The sequence below is a fragment of the Arvicola amphibius genome, chromosome 3 (genome assembly GCF_903992535.2).
Source record: "Arvicola amphibius chromosome 3, mArvAmp1.2, whole genome shotgun sequence".
Lineage (NCBI taxonomy): Eukaryota > Metazoa > Chordata > Mammalia > Rodentia > Cricetidae > Arvicola > Arvicola amphibius.
In genome coordinates this window covers 167055113-167072438 of record NC_052049.1, presented here as the reverse complement: position 1 = coordinate 167072438, position 17326 = coordinate 167055113, and the positions used below count along the sequence as shown (strand labels likewise).

The 17326-nt window shown below is 34.5% G+C and overlaps 1 protein-coding gene across 4 annotated transcripts in view; it reads right to left on the bottom strand.

The window, feature by feature from the left end:
- The window catches only part of Stag1 (stromal antigen 1), a 324710-nt gene that overhangs the window by 124400 nt on the left and 182984 nt on the right, over positions 1 to 17326 (bottom strand). For all 4 annotated transcript variants that reach the window (XM_038322525.2, XM_038322527.2, XM_038322526.2 and 1 more), the window contains 2 exons: positions 12597 to 12748; positions 7251 to 7324 (listed from right to left, as the gene is read on the bottom strand). In XM_038322525.2, coding sequence (XP_038178453.1) covers positions 7251 to 7324; positions 12597 to 12748 — 226 coding nt within the window. The remainder of the gene's footprint in view (positions 1 to 7250; positions 7325 to 12596; positions 12749 to 17326) is intronic.

Sequence of the window (17326 nt, the reverse complement as noted above, 5' to 3'; positions counted from 1 at the left end):
GATATGCTGCCAGCGAGACCTCTGGCTATTTTGTTAAACCAAGTATTTGGATGGGATTTGTGAGCAGATTGCTGCAGCTTGCTTGATGGCAACTTGGACGGGCTGTGTGCTTGGAAGTGGGGTGGTGTGTGTGAATGAGAGGCACAAGCAGCTCTGCCATGCTGGAATCGTTGGGGCAAGTAAGCACTGCCATATTTCCCATAGCAATCAGCAGGAAGCACTATGGAAAAAACTACACCCATATTCCCAAATATTGTTTATAAATGTTCTTTAACATTTAAAGGGGGATATGCTATAGAGATTTGCATTGATATGGATCTTGGTTTATTGATACAAATTTAAGGTCAATTTTCTTATATGTATATGTATTTCTGATCTTGATTAAGGTACTGTGATTGTGAAGCTCATTTAAAAATGTAACGTATAATTAAGAAATACAGGTTAATACATAATCATCTATAATAGTCAAGCTTTGTAGTCGTTAGTAAGATTTTCTAGATGTGCATAGATATATTTCAGATGGATAGGCATTCTTCTTATCTTTCAAAGACTACAGAATATGACTTTAAAATGTTTTAAGAACTTAGGACTTTTCCTAACAGTGAGACACATCTGCACCTGGCAGCACCAATTACTTTGAGAAGAAGATGGGTATTGAAGAGGCTCCTTAGCCATTTGGGTAAAAAACTGCTCTTGCCTAACTGCTAAACTGGACATGCAGTACCCGCAGAAAAATGACGTTGAACTTGCCTAAAGGTGAGATGATCCTTTGGGGTTCCTGATTTATGAAAAACAGTGTGAGACATTCTGCAGAATACAGAAGAAAGTGAGTGAACTGTCTTTGAAATCTCCTCCTTCGTGAAAAAGTCTGCTGGATACTATGGGCCTGAAGGCCAAAGATGGATGCCCCAAAGGTACAGAAAACTTTGGATGACTGACCAGGCAGCAAGATGTCGATGTGATTTCTAGAGTTTTGAAAGCTGCTTACAATGCATTTCCTTTTTACTTAAGTAATATTATATTCTTCTGGAATCTTTGATGGAGTTGAAGAATAGATAATAGTTATAGTTTTCCTTAATTATGATAAAAGATAAAGTAAATAGAAATATTGTAACTGTAATTCTTGCTTGATATCTGTTTTGTTATATGTAATTTTACCATGCTAAAGTTAAAGCCTTCCTTTTTGTTTAAACAGAAAATGGAAAATGGTGTGGGAGGTCCTTCTCTCTATGTGTTCCTTTCATTGGTTAATGAATGAAGAAACTGCCTTGGCTGGTTGAAAGGGCAGAACTTAAGTAGGCGGGGAAAACTAAATGGCATACTGGTAGAAGGGAGGCAGAGTTTGAGAGATGCCATGAATCTGCTGGATACAGATGCTGGGAATTTTACTTGGTAAACCTCTGCCACGTAGCAATACACAGATTAATACAAATGGGTTAAATTAAGATGTAAGAATTAGGCAATAAGAAACTAAAGCTATTGGGCAAAGCAGCAATTTAACTAATACAGAATCTGCTTGGTTATTTTGGGGCTAAGCTAGCTGGGTGGCCCAGAAGAACAAGTGGGCCCTCCTCCTAGTTCTTTTCAGTTGACAGAATTCAAATGCATCAACACCCACATTTTTTTGGTGACTCCCATGATAGTAGTATCAGTGGTACTCTAATTAAATATACTGATGTGATAAAGCACTGACCAAAAGCAACTTGTGGAGGAAAGGGCTTATTTTACCTTATAGTTCATAGCAGTCCAAGGATATCAGGGAAGGAACTGATAAAGAGGCCATAAAAAAATGTTGCTTACTGGTTTGTTCTGCCTGTTTTCTTATGTAACTCAGGACCACCAAGGGGTGGCAGAGTCCCCTGTGGGTCGGGCTTGCCTACATCAATCATCTAATAAGAAAATGCCCTACAGGCTTCCCTACAGAGGCATTTCTCAATTAAGATTTCTCTTACCAAATGACTCTACACTTCTGTCAGGTTGACATTAAACTATCTAACACAGAAAGGATCCTAATAATAGACATCACTCTCCTGTCCTAGGAACTAATACTGCACTTTAGAAGGTAGGGCATAAATGGTGCAACACTTGTTTCTTACTATTCTGCTGATTACAACTCGATATAAAGATATTTTCCAGAGTCCTTAGTTTTCATACTAAAGTTACTTTGCACAATCTACCTAAAATATCCATGCCATTCAGACAGAGTAGAGGATAGCTCCAGATATGACAGCAACAAAGCAAATATTAAACTAGAGCAGAAAAGTTAAGTCATAAAGAAAAAAAATTAACAAAAATTATAAGACAATTTTTTTTACAATTTTGGCATTGAGGCCTTAAAATAAGTAGCTAAAGTGAATTCAGAATAAATTCTACTTGAAAAATTAAACAAAGAAAAACTCATACAAAAGGATAATTCTGGTCTAATTAACACATATTAATCTTTTGTGTTTACCTATATTTTTAGGTGTAAAATGACTATGGAGATTTCTATAGAAAAAACTCACCTGATTAACTAACTGTATTGACAATCTGAGTGTTTAACACTCATTAACAAATGAGCCTTCAATATCTGCATTTTGGATTACTTTTTGATGAATGGGAATTTAATTATTTTCTACTTAAAATGAAAATGAACTCTAGCTGATTTTAACAAAATTTTTCTTGCAGTATTTTTGTAACAGTTTTTCCAGTAATTAGATGAAATTCAAATGACTACAAAACAAAGTCTGAGGAACCTCTTAACTAAAAAGTGGAGGTATCAGTAGAATTAGGGCTCACATAGACAAAATCTCAAGAGATCTAAAACAAATAATTCTTTATGACAAAAAGGTCTACAATATGAATTGCAGAATAAAATGAATTCCTACCTCAAATAATTATTTATAAAATTTTGCTCTAATTTTATTGTTCTAAAATAACGTGACAATAGAAGTTGTGTGTGTGTATGTGATAAAAAGAAATCAAGTGAAATAAAAATCTAATCAGGTTGCTGGAAAAAAGTCACCTTATTGTCTTTTATTATACCATGAATAAGAAATTTAGACTACAGAAGATGACTAACAGACTTTTAAATAAAACTTAAAAGTACAAAGAAGGCTTAATGCTGTTAGAAGACATCACAGTGTGCAATATCCTAACCGAAATTAACAGAAGCTTCTGAGAGAAGTTACTGTATATACCCAAAGAACTCAAAACCTCTTTCCTAACTAAGTTTAACTTTTATTATTTAAGGCATACCAATTATTTTAAATATACTAGAATGTCAGGAATAAAAGGAATAGATTCATAAAAGTGAAATTATGTTACATTTTGTTTTTGTTGCATTATACATTTGTAAAAAAAAAAACAAAAAGTGACAACATTCAGAAAATCTATGTGATTTTGTCTGAAGAGTCCCTTACGAAACACAGACATAATGGTGTACTCCTTTAATTATAGCAGTTAATTAATTTAATTATAGTGGTTGAGGCAGAAAGATCAAATGTCATTCTGGGTTGAGTTCCAAGGCAGATGAGGCTTCTAAGCAAGGTTCTGCCTCAAAAATAAAAAAAAACAAACCTCAAAAAGAAAATAGACAAATATGACAGGGTCAAAAGGCACATCTATTTTTTTTTTTACTTCGGAATGTGAAAAAAAAGATATTAGATTTCTATTCAAATAGCCAATAATCTCAAGGCAAGTGAAGACACTTTGATAGTAGCCCACATTTATACTTCTAGGTAGCAAGCACTGTGAGCTGAAACTAAATGTCTGTACACGTGAAAACTACTCTTAGATAAAGAATAGATGACCAAAGAGAATAATTCTTGGAGTAAACATGGAGTTAGGAATACTTTGGGTTTGGGTGATCCAACAAATTATACACTGTATTATTTGAACACTGAGGAGAAATTAGTCACAGACTAAATTCTACTATTGTTCTTGGCAAACCTTAAAAATTTAATAACTGATTTTCATAAAGAGAATATATGAAAGAATATAAAAGTATCCAGCATAGGTAAGCAAAAACCAATAACTGTCATGAAATAAAAATTAGATAAAAATAAAAATGAGGCATGAAAAGAAAATTACTGATAAAAGGAAAAAAACCCGCAACTCAATCCAAACAAAAAATCATATATAATATAAAACAATGCAGAACATTAAAACGATTACTATGACAAAGTTCATATGTTTAAGAAGTTACAAACATGTACAATATCCTAAAGACCATTGATGAAAAAAAAAGCAAGAGGAAGAAAATGATACTAAATTGTATCATAATAGAAAAACAAACCTATTGGTAAAGAAAAAGAAATATACAAAAGTCTAAAAGGCAGCCAAACTAAAAAGTAAATTAACTACAAACGCTTCAAGAAAACAGACAACTACTTAGGTTGTAACAAGACAAGTCAGAGACTGTGGATCTATCCTTTCAAAGGACTACAAAATCCAAAAACTTTCATCTAGATTCCACATCAAAAGACAAAACTGGAAATGACAGAGCCAAGTAAAAAAAATTCTACTTCCCATCTGAGCCATGAAAAACAAATGACTAATTTAGGATTAAAAAATTGAAGTCAGTGACATTTTGATATAAAACAATTCCTTCAAACATCTGACACAGAGTGGCTGCAGTCATGGAATGCAAGAATACCATCAGCTGTTATCTAGAAGATGCAGATATGATTGGAATCCAGATACTACACGCATATTCATATGCACAGAAAAGATCTGTAAATAAGAATAAAACCTATAAAACCCAAAACAAAAAAGACCATAGGTTTGACTAGTCTGCAAGAAAAGTGAATATACAACTGAAATTATCAGTACAAAGGTCCTGATTTGTATTCACTAAAGTAGAATACAAATTTTTTTTGTTCGTTTACTATATGAAGGACTGTGTATTGAAGCCAAAGGCTCATATATGCAAAGCAGGTGCTCTATCACTGATATTAATCTGAGTTTTATTAAATATAGATATTTTATTTTTATTGTTGCAAAGAATTAAGTAAAAACACAATTAAAGCATTAAAGGAGAATATGATCACAGTATTTAACCAACCAAGAGTCAGGGCAAAGCGAGTGAAAAAGAATTATGACAAAACAAGGAAAAACTGCCAAGTTTTACAATTTTATTAATTATAGTACTGAAGTTCTAGCCAAAGCTTCCAGACATGACAAGAAATAAACATCAAACTGGAAAATAAGCTCTCAGTTTCTCATTGTTTTCAGATGACATGATTGCATACACAGAAAACCTCAAATATTCTGCCAGAAAATTATGAGAATAAATGAATTTGTCAAAGTTACATGATATAAAAGCGACATATAAAAATAAGTAGCACTGTAATATAGTAACAGAAAATGATCTGAAATTGTGTGCAAGATAGCAACTTTACTTACAATACCATAAAAAAACAATAACATACCTAGGGATAAAACTAACAAAAGGGGTAAATGTTTTCTACAATGATATCCAGAAAACACAGATGAAAGACATCCAAAAGAAATCCTTGTCCCTCTCAGTATCCTCATATTTTTCCCTAGACTGTTGTGTGTATGTGGGCATGGGAGTACCATGGCATACATGAGGTCAGAGGACAGCATGTGTAACTGGTTCTTCCCTTTCATTCTTTTGTGGGTTCCAGGAATTATCAAGCCTGTACAGCAAGTGCTTCACCTGCAGAGCCACACCACCAGCCCTGTTTCAGGTTTTAATCTATTTAGAGCTGACTTTTTTTTCTGCAAGTGAGAACAAAAATCCCCTCTCATACATTTTTTTCTAGGTGTGATTATCTAATATTCCCAATATTATTTAATGAAAAGGTCTTCTTCTAAAATTTATTCTCTGTTGAAGATCACTTAGCTATAAATGCTTGGTTTACGTGTAGGCTCTCTGTTCTATTACAATGCTATGTCTGCTTTTGTCTATACCTGAGTGAGAGTGCAAGCAAGAGAGCAGAAGCTTGGAGACAAGGTGTCATGTATGCACGACTCCCAGAAGCACAGGTAGCAAAAAAGGAAAAAGAGACAAACTGTATTTCACCCAAGTTAAAATATTTTTTCATAGACAAAGAAACAATCAACAGTGCAATGAGAGAGCCTACAAAACAGAAGACAATAATTGTAAACTACACATTTTTTAAGGGGTTAGTATCCAGAAAATTTTAAGAATAGTAAATGTTAACATAAAAATAAACAGATGGTTAAAAAAGGAAACATATCTTATAACTTAATAGACATTTCTTTTCTTTTTCTTTTTTTTGAGACAGGGTTTCTCTGTGTAGGTTTGGAGGTTGTCCTGGAACTCACTCTGTAGACCAGGATGGCCTCAAACTCACAAAGATCCACCTGCCTCTGCCTTCTGAGTGTTGGGATTGAAGCTGTGTGTGAGCTAACACCATGTGGCCTTAGTAGACATTTCTTAAGAGAAGGCATTCATATAGCTAACAGGAATATGAAAACAAAAAGCCCAAGCTCATTAGGAAACTCAGATCAAAAAATTTAGATTCATTTACACAAGTAAGAATAGCTATTAAAATGCTGAAGATAGTAAACTGGTAAGACTGGAGAAAAGGGATCACTGGTTGACTGTTGGGAATTAAATTAGTAGTTATTATAGAAAGCACAATGGTATAACATCAAGTCAGTACTACTTGGGGATCTATTTCTGATACTGTAAACCTAGTCAAAAGTCCAGGCAATGTCATAGGTCCTAGGGAGACGTTTAATAGGGGGAAGCTATAAATGCTTTGCAAGATGGATACAGTATTAAGCTGCCATCTAAATATTTATAGCTACATACAAATATTATTTTCTTAGTCTTAATCATAAAAGTCTCTCTTTGCAGTGAACAGCAGAAAATGTAAAGCCTAGTGGCTGATAGACTGTGGCAAGTATGTGACGGATGAGAATTACTCCTAAACAAGACATTTAAAGAACTATACTAAAATATTTCTAATGTGGTGACATTCAGTAGTGTATTACTAGGCCAATTAATTTATTGTACACATTAATTCCTTTTGCATTGATGAGAATATAAGTGACAGGGTATCTCCAATCGTAATAAATGTTCTGAGTTAGGAAGGGTGCTTCAGCAGCAGTGATAGCAACATTTCCTCCAAATATTAAATCAGTATTTGTAGACAAAGCTCTTTTCCATGAAAGAAAACAAAGTAAAAGTAATGAGAGTTTTAGAGCTATACAGACTATGCTATAAATAAGCAAGTATTTAGGTTTAAAAATTCTAAATGATTAAAATACCTTACCGGTATCTATGAACAAATATACCCTTAAAAATAGAGTTCATCATATTTTCAATTTCATCTTGGTTTTCTTGAAGCTGAAATGGAAACAAAAAGAATAAAAAAGAAATACTGGTCATTTAATTTGGAATGTGAATAGTTCCAATTATTTTAAAGTACTATTTATCCTCATTTTGAGTACTTACCAACCTTTGTTATCTTCCCCCTACCTCTACCCCCAGAACAAGGTTTCCCTTTATAGCCCAAGTTCTCCTGGAACTTGCTCCATAGAGCAGACTGACCTCAAATGCACAGAGAGCTGCCTGCCTCTGTCTCTAATCCTAGTGCTGGGATTAAAGACTCATGCTACCACTGACCAGGTAGTTATTAACCTTTTCCTGACTGTACCACTGATGTCTAAGTTATCAGTAGATCTTCTATAGTTTTGTCACATTGGCTATGGAACCTCTCCTCTTTCCATACATATGTTCTAGAAAAGAACAAGTAAGAAGTGGTGGACTTGGGTCAACTTCTTATTTCAATGGAACAATCTATTTTTGGAATCATTCTACAAGTCTACACATTTCTTCAAACAAGGGTTCTGGCTTAGTTCTGCCGTCCTTACTTAAGAAGTCACCCTGATAGCCCGGGCGGTGGTGGCGCACGCCTTTAATCCCAGCACTTAGGAGGCAGAGGCAGGCGGATCTCTGTGAGTTCGAGGCCAGCCTAGTCTACAAGAGCTTGTTCCAGGACCCTGTCTCAAAAAGCAAAGAAAAAAAAAACCAACTAAAACAAGAGAGGTCACCCTGATTTACATGGCTATTCCTCTTTCAAAAAGCATCACATTATTTTTATCTAAGTGGCCTATAACTCAACTATGCCAACTTCCCAAAATATGAGGAACAATAGAAAATATAAATTATAGCCAATAATGCTGTAATCCAGCAACAAAACCCAATACTATCACAGAGGTACATATTTTACGAAACATTAGTGGTCAGAGTTAAGGTTTAAATTCATTTACTTCAAAAGCAACATAAATACTCTGGAATGACATCCATTATGATATTTATTCCCTTACTTTTTCCCTGGAATTTCATGCCAAATGATTCAGTGACATAACTGTTTTATTATGCATATACATAATGTGCATGCTTTGTTTATAAGTAACAGTGAAATACTTTCAGAATGCCTCTTGGCTGTATGCTGTTAAAGGATTTATAGGAAAGAGCTAAGAAGTACTAATGTTCCTTAACACATGAGATGAGGTATGTTCTGATAAGACAATTATAAATAGAAACATTCAAGTTTTAAACCTTTAAAATTCATACATGGAACATGGAATGTGATAAGTTAACCAAGTCTACTTTAAATGTGCTTGGTATAGTAGCTTTAGCCTATAATTGTAATCACCTAAAATTAAGCCTGTTTTATTAAACTGAATGTTTCACATCAATACAAGGTAAGATAGTTTAGCAAATAGGATAGAATGCAAGAACAGACAACATAAAATCCAAAAACTGCTGAGAACATAGTATATTGTACATGTTATCAAGTCTTTGTAACTGTGAGCTGCTACTGTCCAACAATACAGGAGATATGATGCTTTACACTGCCATTCAGAGAAAGGGTCAATATTCAAATTACAGCTTTTATGAAATGCTCACTGCTTCCAAACTACTGTAGTGTCTAGAATGTTTCAGACCACCACACAAGATTATCTATATAAAAATATATAAAAAATCATTCATACTTGAGACAAGTTTGAAAATACACTTATGATGCATTTAAAACATAAAAACTAATTCACTGGGGCTATACTTTCCAAGCAACATTACTTTACAAAGCACAGTTTCTATTTTACTTCTACAATATTTCAAGTATGGTATGTGTTAAGAATAAAAATATTTTAAGTAGTAGTCTTAACCTTCAGTGCTTTCAGATTAGACTTAGTAATAATCAGGAAACATGGTCATAGCAACTAAAATTCCCTTTAAAATATATTCATATGTGTGTTACACACATATGAACCATCTATGTGCAGGAGCCCTAAGAGGTAAGAACAGATATTGGATTCACCTGAAGCTGAAGTTACAGATGACTGTGAGCCACTATGTAGGTGCAAGACCTAAAACTGGTTCTTTGCAAGAGCAGAAAACATCCTTAAACTGCAAAGCATACATCCAGCCCCAACATGATTTTCTTTAAATATGAGGACTTATTATAGTAGAGTGGTTCCTGAATTCCATATAATGCATCTCATTATGAAAACAATGAATCTGGAGACAGATACATAACCTAGAAGACCATCATGTATAGACTGGAGTTATGCTGTCATGAACAACAAAGTCAGAGGCTAGGAGAAGACTAATCAATCCTTCCCTCAATATCTTCAGAAAACATGACAGCAACAGCATGTTGTACTGGACTGATAGCATCCTATAATATTTAACCCAGGTTGTCAACTTGATTGAACTGATAGCCACTTTAGATCTTAGTAAAGGAGATGTATAGATGTGACTGTAGGGTACTTCGTTAGATTGTGAGGGTTCTAACTTAATCAACAGTTTAACCCATTGACAAATTCAAATTCTGTACAGAGTGTTAGAAGGTGGTAGAACTGTGCAAGGTGGAATATACCAGATAAAGTGGGTCATTGTGGGCAATAAGTTTGAAAACTTTCTTATTAAAATAAACCATCTCATTTTTCAAGACACATGCCATGATGCCATAGAATGCCAAAGAATCCTGCCTCAAATACGGTAACAGTGTTTTGATGGTACATATAATGACTTATGTTTCTTTTTTTTTTCATGGTTTATTTTTTTATATTTAAAAATTTCCATCTCCTCCCCTCCTCCTCTCCCTTCCCTCCCCTCCTCCTCCCCGTTCCCTTCCCTCCCCTCCCCTCCACCCATACCTCCCCTCCCTCCCTCTCAAGGCCAAGGAGCCATCAGGGTTCCCCACTCTATGCTAAGACCAAGGTCCTCCCAACTCCCCCCAGGTCCAGGAAGGTGATGGACCAAGCTGAGAAGGCTCCCACAGAGCCCGTCCATGCAGAAGAATCAGAGCCCAGCGCCATTGTCCTTTGCTTCTCAGTCAGTCCCCACTGTTGGCCACATTCAGAGAGACGGGTTTTCTTATAAACACTTAATGGCATGATTAAGAAAAAAATACACACTTAATGGCATGATTAAGTATAATACTTTTAAAATAGTCCTCTAGTGTCATTAGTCAGCATGTATCAAATGAGTGTATCTCTAAAGATATTGTATCTTAAATATCTTTAAAATATTATGAATTAGAATATTTAATTTAAAAATCGACTTTGAGCTTTAGAATTGTGCCTCTTAAAAAAATGTCTCAAGAAGTCATGCAAACTGGCACACACCTTTAATCACAGCACTTGGGAGATGGAGGCAGGCAGATCTCTAAAAATTCAAGGATAGCCTACATGGATAAACTACATGGTGAGTTTCAGGACAGCCAGAGCTATATAGTGGATACCCCGTATTGAAAACAAACAAACACCGGCTTCATGAATCTTAGCTTGAGATGAAGACCGAATATCTCATTTTTCTGAAATAGTCCCCAAAAAAGTCTGCTGTTTTGTACTATGTACTTGTGTATAGCTGCATTTTAGTACTGATAATCACAAAATCAAAATAGTGACCGACTCTAAAAGACTCTAAAGATGTTCAATATTCTGTAGTTTTGAGCATTTAGCCAGATTTAATTCTTTTTGTATTTGTACATGCTTATCCATGAGTGTGTGTGTGAAATAAGCGGGTAAATGTGATCATTTGTGTACATATATGTGGAAGCCTTATTATGGTGTATTCTTCAATAATGACATTAGTATATTTTTTTTTCAGACAGGGTCTCTTATTTAACCCAGAGTCACACATTTAGCTAGACTAGATGAGCAACAAGCCACAGGAATCATCCTGTCTGTAGATCCTCAGTGCTAGGATTATAGTACAGTGATAAGTCCAGCTTTTTCATGTGGGTGCTGGAATTCTGAATTTAGACTCTCATAGTTTTGCAACAAGAACCATTCTAACTCAGTCATTACCACACTCCTAGACTTAGCATATGTAAAAACAAATAAGTATACATATTTCCTTAGTATAAATCTGTTTTGTTAATATACAATAAATTAAAATGCAAACAAAATAATTAATTTTAAACAAATTTCTTTATGGCTTATTAATCAAAACAGGGTGTTTAATCTGTATATTTATTTTATATACCTATATACTGCCACAATGTAAGAAGTTACAAGGTGAAAATGGTCATGAGTGAAAAGAGTTTTAAGATGTTTTGGTACAGGCAATAATTTCATTATAAATTTTTGCTTTTCACTGTTTGTTAAATCTCATTATGCTTGAACACAAGCAACTGCCTTATGAAAATGTAACTTTTTTTATTAAAAGACTGATAATACAAACAACAGATTTAACTTCCACTATGTCAAACAAACACATTTGGGGGGTTCCCAAAAAAGACAACTGGGCTAAAGAGATGGCTTAGCTTAGTCTTTAAGAGCACTGATGTTATTCCAGAGGACCCAAGATTCATTCCCTGAGTTTATGTTAGCATTTTATGCATGTGGTGTATAGACATATGTGCAGGCTGCACTCATACCCATAAAATAAAAATAGATCTAAAAATAAAATGAAATATCTAACTTAAAAACATTTTATCATCTCTACAAAAATTAAATTCTCAAACCTAAAGTATGGGCCAAAAGCACTCAGAGATAATAAGTGATTATTAAATAAACTCCTGTATTGGACTCTCTTGTATTGAAAAGGGGAAAGACTGGAGAGACACCAATCTTACTTAGAGGGATCCTTTATATATCAACTAAAACACAGACTGAAGCTTTTTTCTATGAATATACACTTGCTGTCTCCCAAATGGGATTTATTATTTAGTGTTATTTAGTGTTTATTATTTCTAAGACTACAACATGATAACTGACTTTCCTAGCACTCTGATAATCTGACTAAAATAAACTTGCATATGGTTCCCTTATTGACTGATGAATATTTCAGTTTTATTTTTAGAACTTTAAGATTAAATAATTCAACGGAAGTTAAATGTTAAAAATAAAAGATAGGTACTTATTTCCATCCTCTCATCCACACACCACAAGTCTCACGTATCACAGGTCAGTCTCAAACTTGCTATGTAGCCAAGGTTGGTCTTGAACTGACCCTCCTGCCTTACCTTCCCATGTTTTAGGACTACAGACTTAAGCCACCATAGCCAACTTTAAAATACTCTTTTTACAAAGAACAGAAGAACTATTATATTTACTTAATATTTACAAACCATAAAAGATCAAGTTACTATAAGATTTACCTCTTTACGTTTCTGAAGTAGTAACTCCAGCCTTTCATTGGCTCTCTTCCCAATCATTTTATTTCTTTCAGCTTCATACTGCCTCTGTGTATTATCCTGATGAATACTGAGGTTTAAGGCAACATTCACCAGAGCAGTCATCAGCTTCATGGCTGTAAAATCAATGACACAATATTCACCTATGAAACAACATTTTAGGTGTAAGATCAAAAGTTAAAGCAACGAAAGAAAGAAAAAGCAGTACTATTACCCAGGCATAATTTAAAATTACAAAATGGTAACGGACAAAAATAAACTCATCTTACTTGCAAAATAACTCACTCCACCTTAGCAAAATACAAACAAACAAACAAACAAACAAACAAACAAAAACTAAAGAAAACATGATTAGTTAAAATTGTCCACTTTTAGAGTTTTATCCAAGAACCTGGAGAGATGGCTCAGTGGCTGCACTTCTAGAGGACCTAGGTTTGATTGCCAGCATCCACATGGTAGCTCACAGCTGTCTATAACTACAGTTCCATGCGAATTGAAGTTCTCCTTGGGCCTCTGTGGACACCGGGGACATGTACAGTACACTGACATATATATTGGCAAATATTTATACACATAAAATAATAAAGAGTAAAATTAAAAGTCTTATCTAGGCTATCTGGACAAAAGACAGAAGTTAACACCAATGCCTTGCCTACATCCAAAAATTTATTAGGTGTAACCCACCTTCCTACTATTACATCTGTGTTACAAATGCTTCTTTATATTTTTACTAAGGTGACTCAAAAGTCCCTAAATTATACAACTACCATATGAACTTTACACATAGAAAAATGCTTCTCACTCCACTGCTCACTTAAGAGTGGCACACTATCCAAACCCAGAAAAAGAACACTTCCTTTCTAGCATATCATAAAACTAAGAATTAGAATGATTTTAAATAATTTAACAATTTCCCTTGAAAGATATATATATGCACGTATACACAGTGGTATATTTACCTACCTACGGATTCAGTATTACAGAAAAATTCTTTGTACATTTAAGCCAGCAACAAGTTAACAATGACTGTTATAGCCCTTCAACAAAAATATAAAACAAAAATACTGGAAATAATTTTAAGCTAATTATCATTTATAAATTAATTTAATATTTCTAAGATAACCTATTTTGACTATTACTATATTTCAAACTACAAGTCGTTGAATTAATAGTTTTTTGCAAATCAGCGAAATATTTAACTATGCTGTAACAGGTAAAGTATTTTCAAAATAATGTGTAATGGAAAGAAAAGCTAAAGGGTAATAGGTATCTAGTGCATTCAAGCTGTCAAAAGTAGAAAGACATCAGTTTATCAGCATCTTTGCACACAAAGGCAAACATCTACATTTTTAAAAGCAATGACTTGAAAATGAAGAACTTGAGAGTCATTAAAATTGATTTTGGAGTCTGGTGGTGGTGGTGCATGCCTTTAATCCCAGCACTTAGGTGACAGAGGCAGCGATTCTCTGTGAGTTTGAGGCCAGCCTGGTCTACAAGAGCTAGCTCCAGGACAGGCTTTAAAACTATAGAGAAACTCTCTCTCGAAAAACCAAAAAACTATGGAATTCACAAGTAGAAGATAAGCTACAGCTTTCCCCAAATTTAATGATGTTTGCTTTCAGCTGTATCTCCTCATGAACTCGAATCCCAGAGTCTGTCAATACGTAATAGACTTCTCTACCCCAGATAAACAATAATCAATAAATTAAAACAAACAAAAACTCCAAAATGGCTAATGTCTTCTCTCAAGGCATTACTAGATATAGTATAGCAGTGCTTGTTTTTAAAGTATTTATCAAACATACAGTTAATTAATATTCAATCCAATCAAGAACTGTTGATCAACTTTCAATTTTACATGACAAGTACAACATGGGTCTTATGCTGTTTATTGAGCACACTGAAATGACTGATCCTGAACATAATTATTTTCGTTTTCATAGTGTTATTAATGGAATTCAGCTATAAAAATGTGTTATAGGCTTTCAAGTATGCCCTTAAGTCAAAGAATAGGTTCCTTCAACTTTTAAATTTAGTGTTGTTACAGAATGAACATGTTCCTCCACAGTAATATTCAGAATGCCATATGCAAACAGTTCTGACAATAAAAGTCTTATTTTAAGAAAAATTGAAGATTTCTCTTCCTTTTGATTAAGACTAAGCATATTATTAAAAAGTAGAAAGTGCTTTGAAATTTAATATCAACTTCATAGGTATTTCAATTCATATCTGTTGAATGTCATAATAAAATGATAATAATACATTTCATTTTCTTGAAATCCATTTTATACATTTTGTAAAATTACTATGAAGTGACATACTGATAACTGAAAACCTGTTTTTACTAGACAAAATACCAGAGATACCAGTGTGGTGCTCCCTGTTATCTATGGACACTACAGTGAGCAAAGTTCTATGACCTAGATACAAACAATCAAAAATAGAAAAAAGCCAAACACATGTACCAATGATTTTTTTTACAGTTTAGTAGAGAAAAGACAGAAAATACATGCTATGGTTGATATGTTGAGTGTCAGTGGCAAAGGCACATGTGCTGATGCTCTCTGGAGATCGCCAAATCTTCAGCAAGTAGCCTAATGGTCATGGGCAGTGTACCTTAGAGGAATTGTGAGGTCTTGTCTCCTTTGTTCCCTGGCTTTGGGGTCTAAGTTTTAGTAGGTGCTACATGCTTCTCCTTATGTGTTACCAATGGCTCAACCCAACAGAACCAATTTACCATGAACTGCTGCCTATAAAACTGCAATTCAAGTAAGTCCTTTACAATCTGATTATCTTGGGTATTTTTCTATAGTACTGGAAAGCTGACTAACACACAGAATTAATGCCAAGATCACCAGAACTCTGCTTATTCTGTATACCTGTTTATGTGAGAAGCTTTAGGAACTGGTTTGTAAAATTATCACAGAACATTATATATAAATAGGCAGAACAGGCAATTCTGGCACAGGTTCAGAGCAAACAGAATGCTATTAAAACCATGAACACTGGCTGGGTGACGGTGGTGCACACCTTTAATCCCAGCACTCAGGAGGCAGAGGCAGAAATCTCTTTGAGTTCAAGGCCAGTCTGGTCTACACAGCTAGTTCCAGGATAGGCTCCAAAGCAACAGAGCAACCTTGTCTTGAAAACCAAAACAACAACAAAAAATGTGAACACTATGTTAATAATGATTTAGATGAAGATGCTGAATCTATTGAGAACTGAATTATAGACCATTATGGTTTTACATGGAAGAATTTTGCTGCATTTTGTTTATGACCCAAGACCGTAAGACAGCTGAAACTTAAAAGATAATGGGGTAGGGTATATGGCTGAGAAAATTTAAGACACTTCAGCATTCTGGCAGACAAACAAGTACTACTGGGTGACTTTAGGAAAATGTATAGTGAAAACAAGAGCTCAAAAATAAGCACAGAAGAAAATACTGGAAAATTCTGCAATTTGGCCAGAAAAGAACAGCAAGAAAAGGAGTTGCCAAAGATGGTGAAGTTACCAGTGGCAACAAGAAACTAAGTGCCAAGAACCAGGACAAAAGAGCGCCTCACAGTATCTTAGTAATCAGGAAGGGCTTTAGGGCTCAGAGAAGAAAAATAAACGTTCAAAAATACTTCAGGAAAGAAGTCATTTGGAAAAGAAAATCTGTGGTTTCCAGTGCCTAGAACAGCGAGTCTCTTAGGGAGTCAATGTCCTTTGTTTAGTTGAAAAGGTACTGGATAGCTGATAAACCCATGGTTCAGGTAAGCCAAGGAAATGGCAACAGACCCTGTCCAGGTAAAGTTGGTTTTGTAGGCATGTGAAATACCACAATTATGAGATCATGAAGAGTTCCACTGAAATTTCAAAGGAAATCTTGTCAAGTTAAGTAGCAACCTTGTAAGGCCCAAGTCTCTGCAAGCTGCCCTGATAGAAGCATGAAGATGTTTGTTTACAATGAAGCAAAGCTTCATTGGAGAATCCAGAAGCTAAAACAAACACTTGCCAAGAGAAGCTCCAGCAAAACCAGCACCCAAGAGTAGCAGGTAAACTTGTCCAAGACCTTTACAACATGCATTCTTCTAAAGAATACTCTGGAACCTGGACATGGATGGAGCTTTAGAACACAATATATGCCTTATTTGGTTTCAGTTTTTCTTTGGTCTTATTCCTCTTCTCTATTCCCCTATTTCTCCCTTAGTAAATAGGAATATTTACTCTAAGCACTATACATTAGGAATATGTAGTGTTTTCTTTTCTTTTACTTTGCTACTCAAGGTATTTCCCCCAGGTCTGACCTGACTATTGGACTTCAAAGGGCAAAGAATGTTGCAGAGACCTAAAGAATACTAAGTCCCACAAGCATCAGGCAACATGATTAGGACTGACTATAGGTACAGAGCTAATGTCTGAGAAAACTGTTTGAAAATGGTACAATTTGAAATTTGAATTTTTATGAGAAGAAAGTTCATAAAACTGTTAATTGTATAAATATTATATGGAAATAAAGGCTTATGGAAAACTTGCAGATTACAAATGGAAAAGATTTCAGTAATCCCTGTTATGTTGTAAAATTCCAACCAAACACCAGGGAGAAATGATTCTCATCTTCAATGAATCTACAAAATAAATATTATCCTAAATCTCAAAAATATTAGTACACAGACATAGCAGGATGATGAATAGAGAACAATCACAAC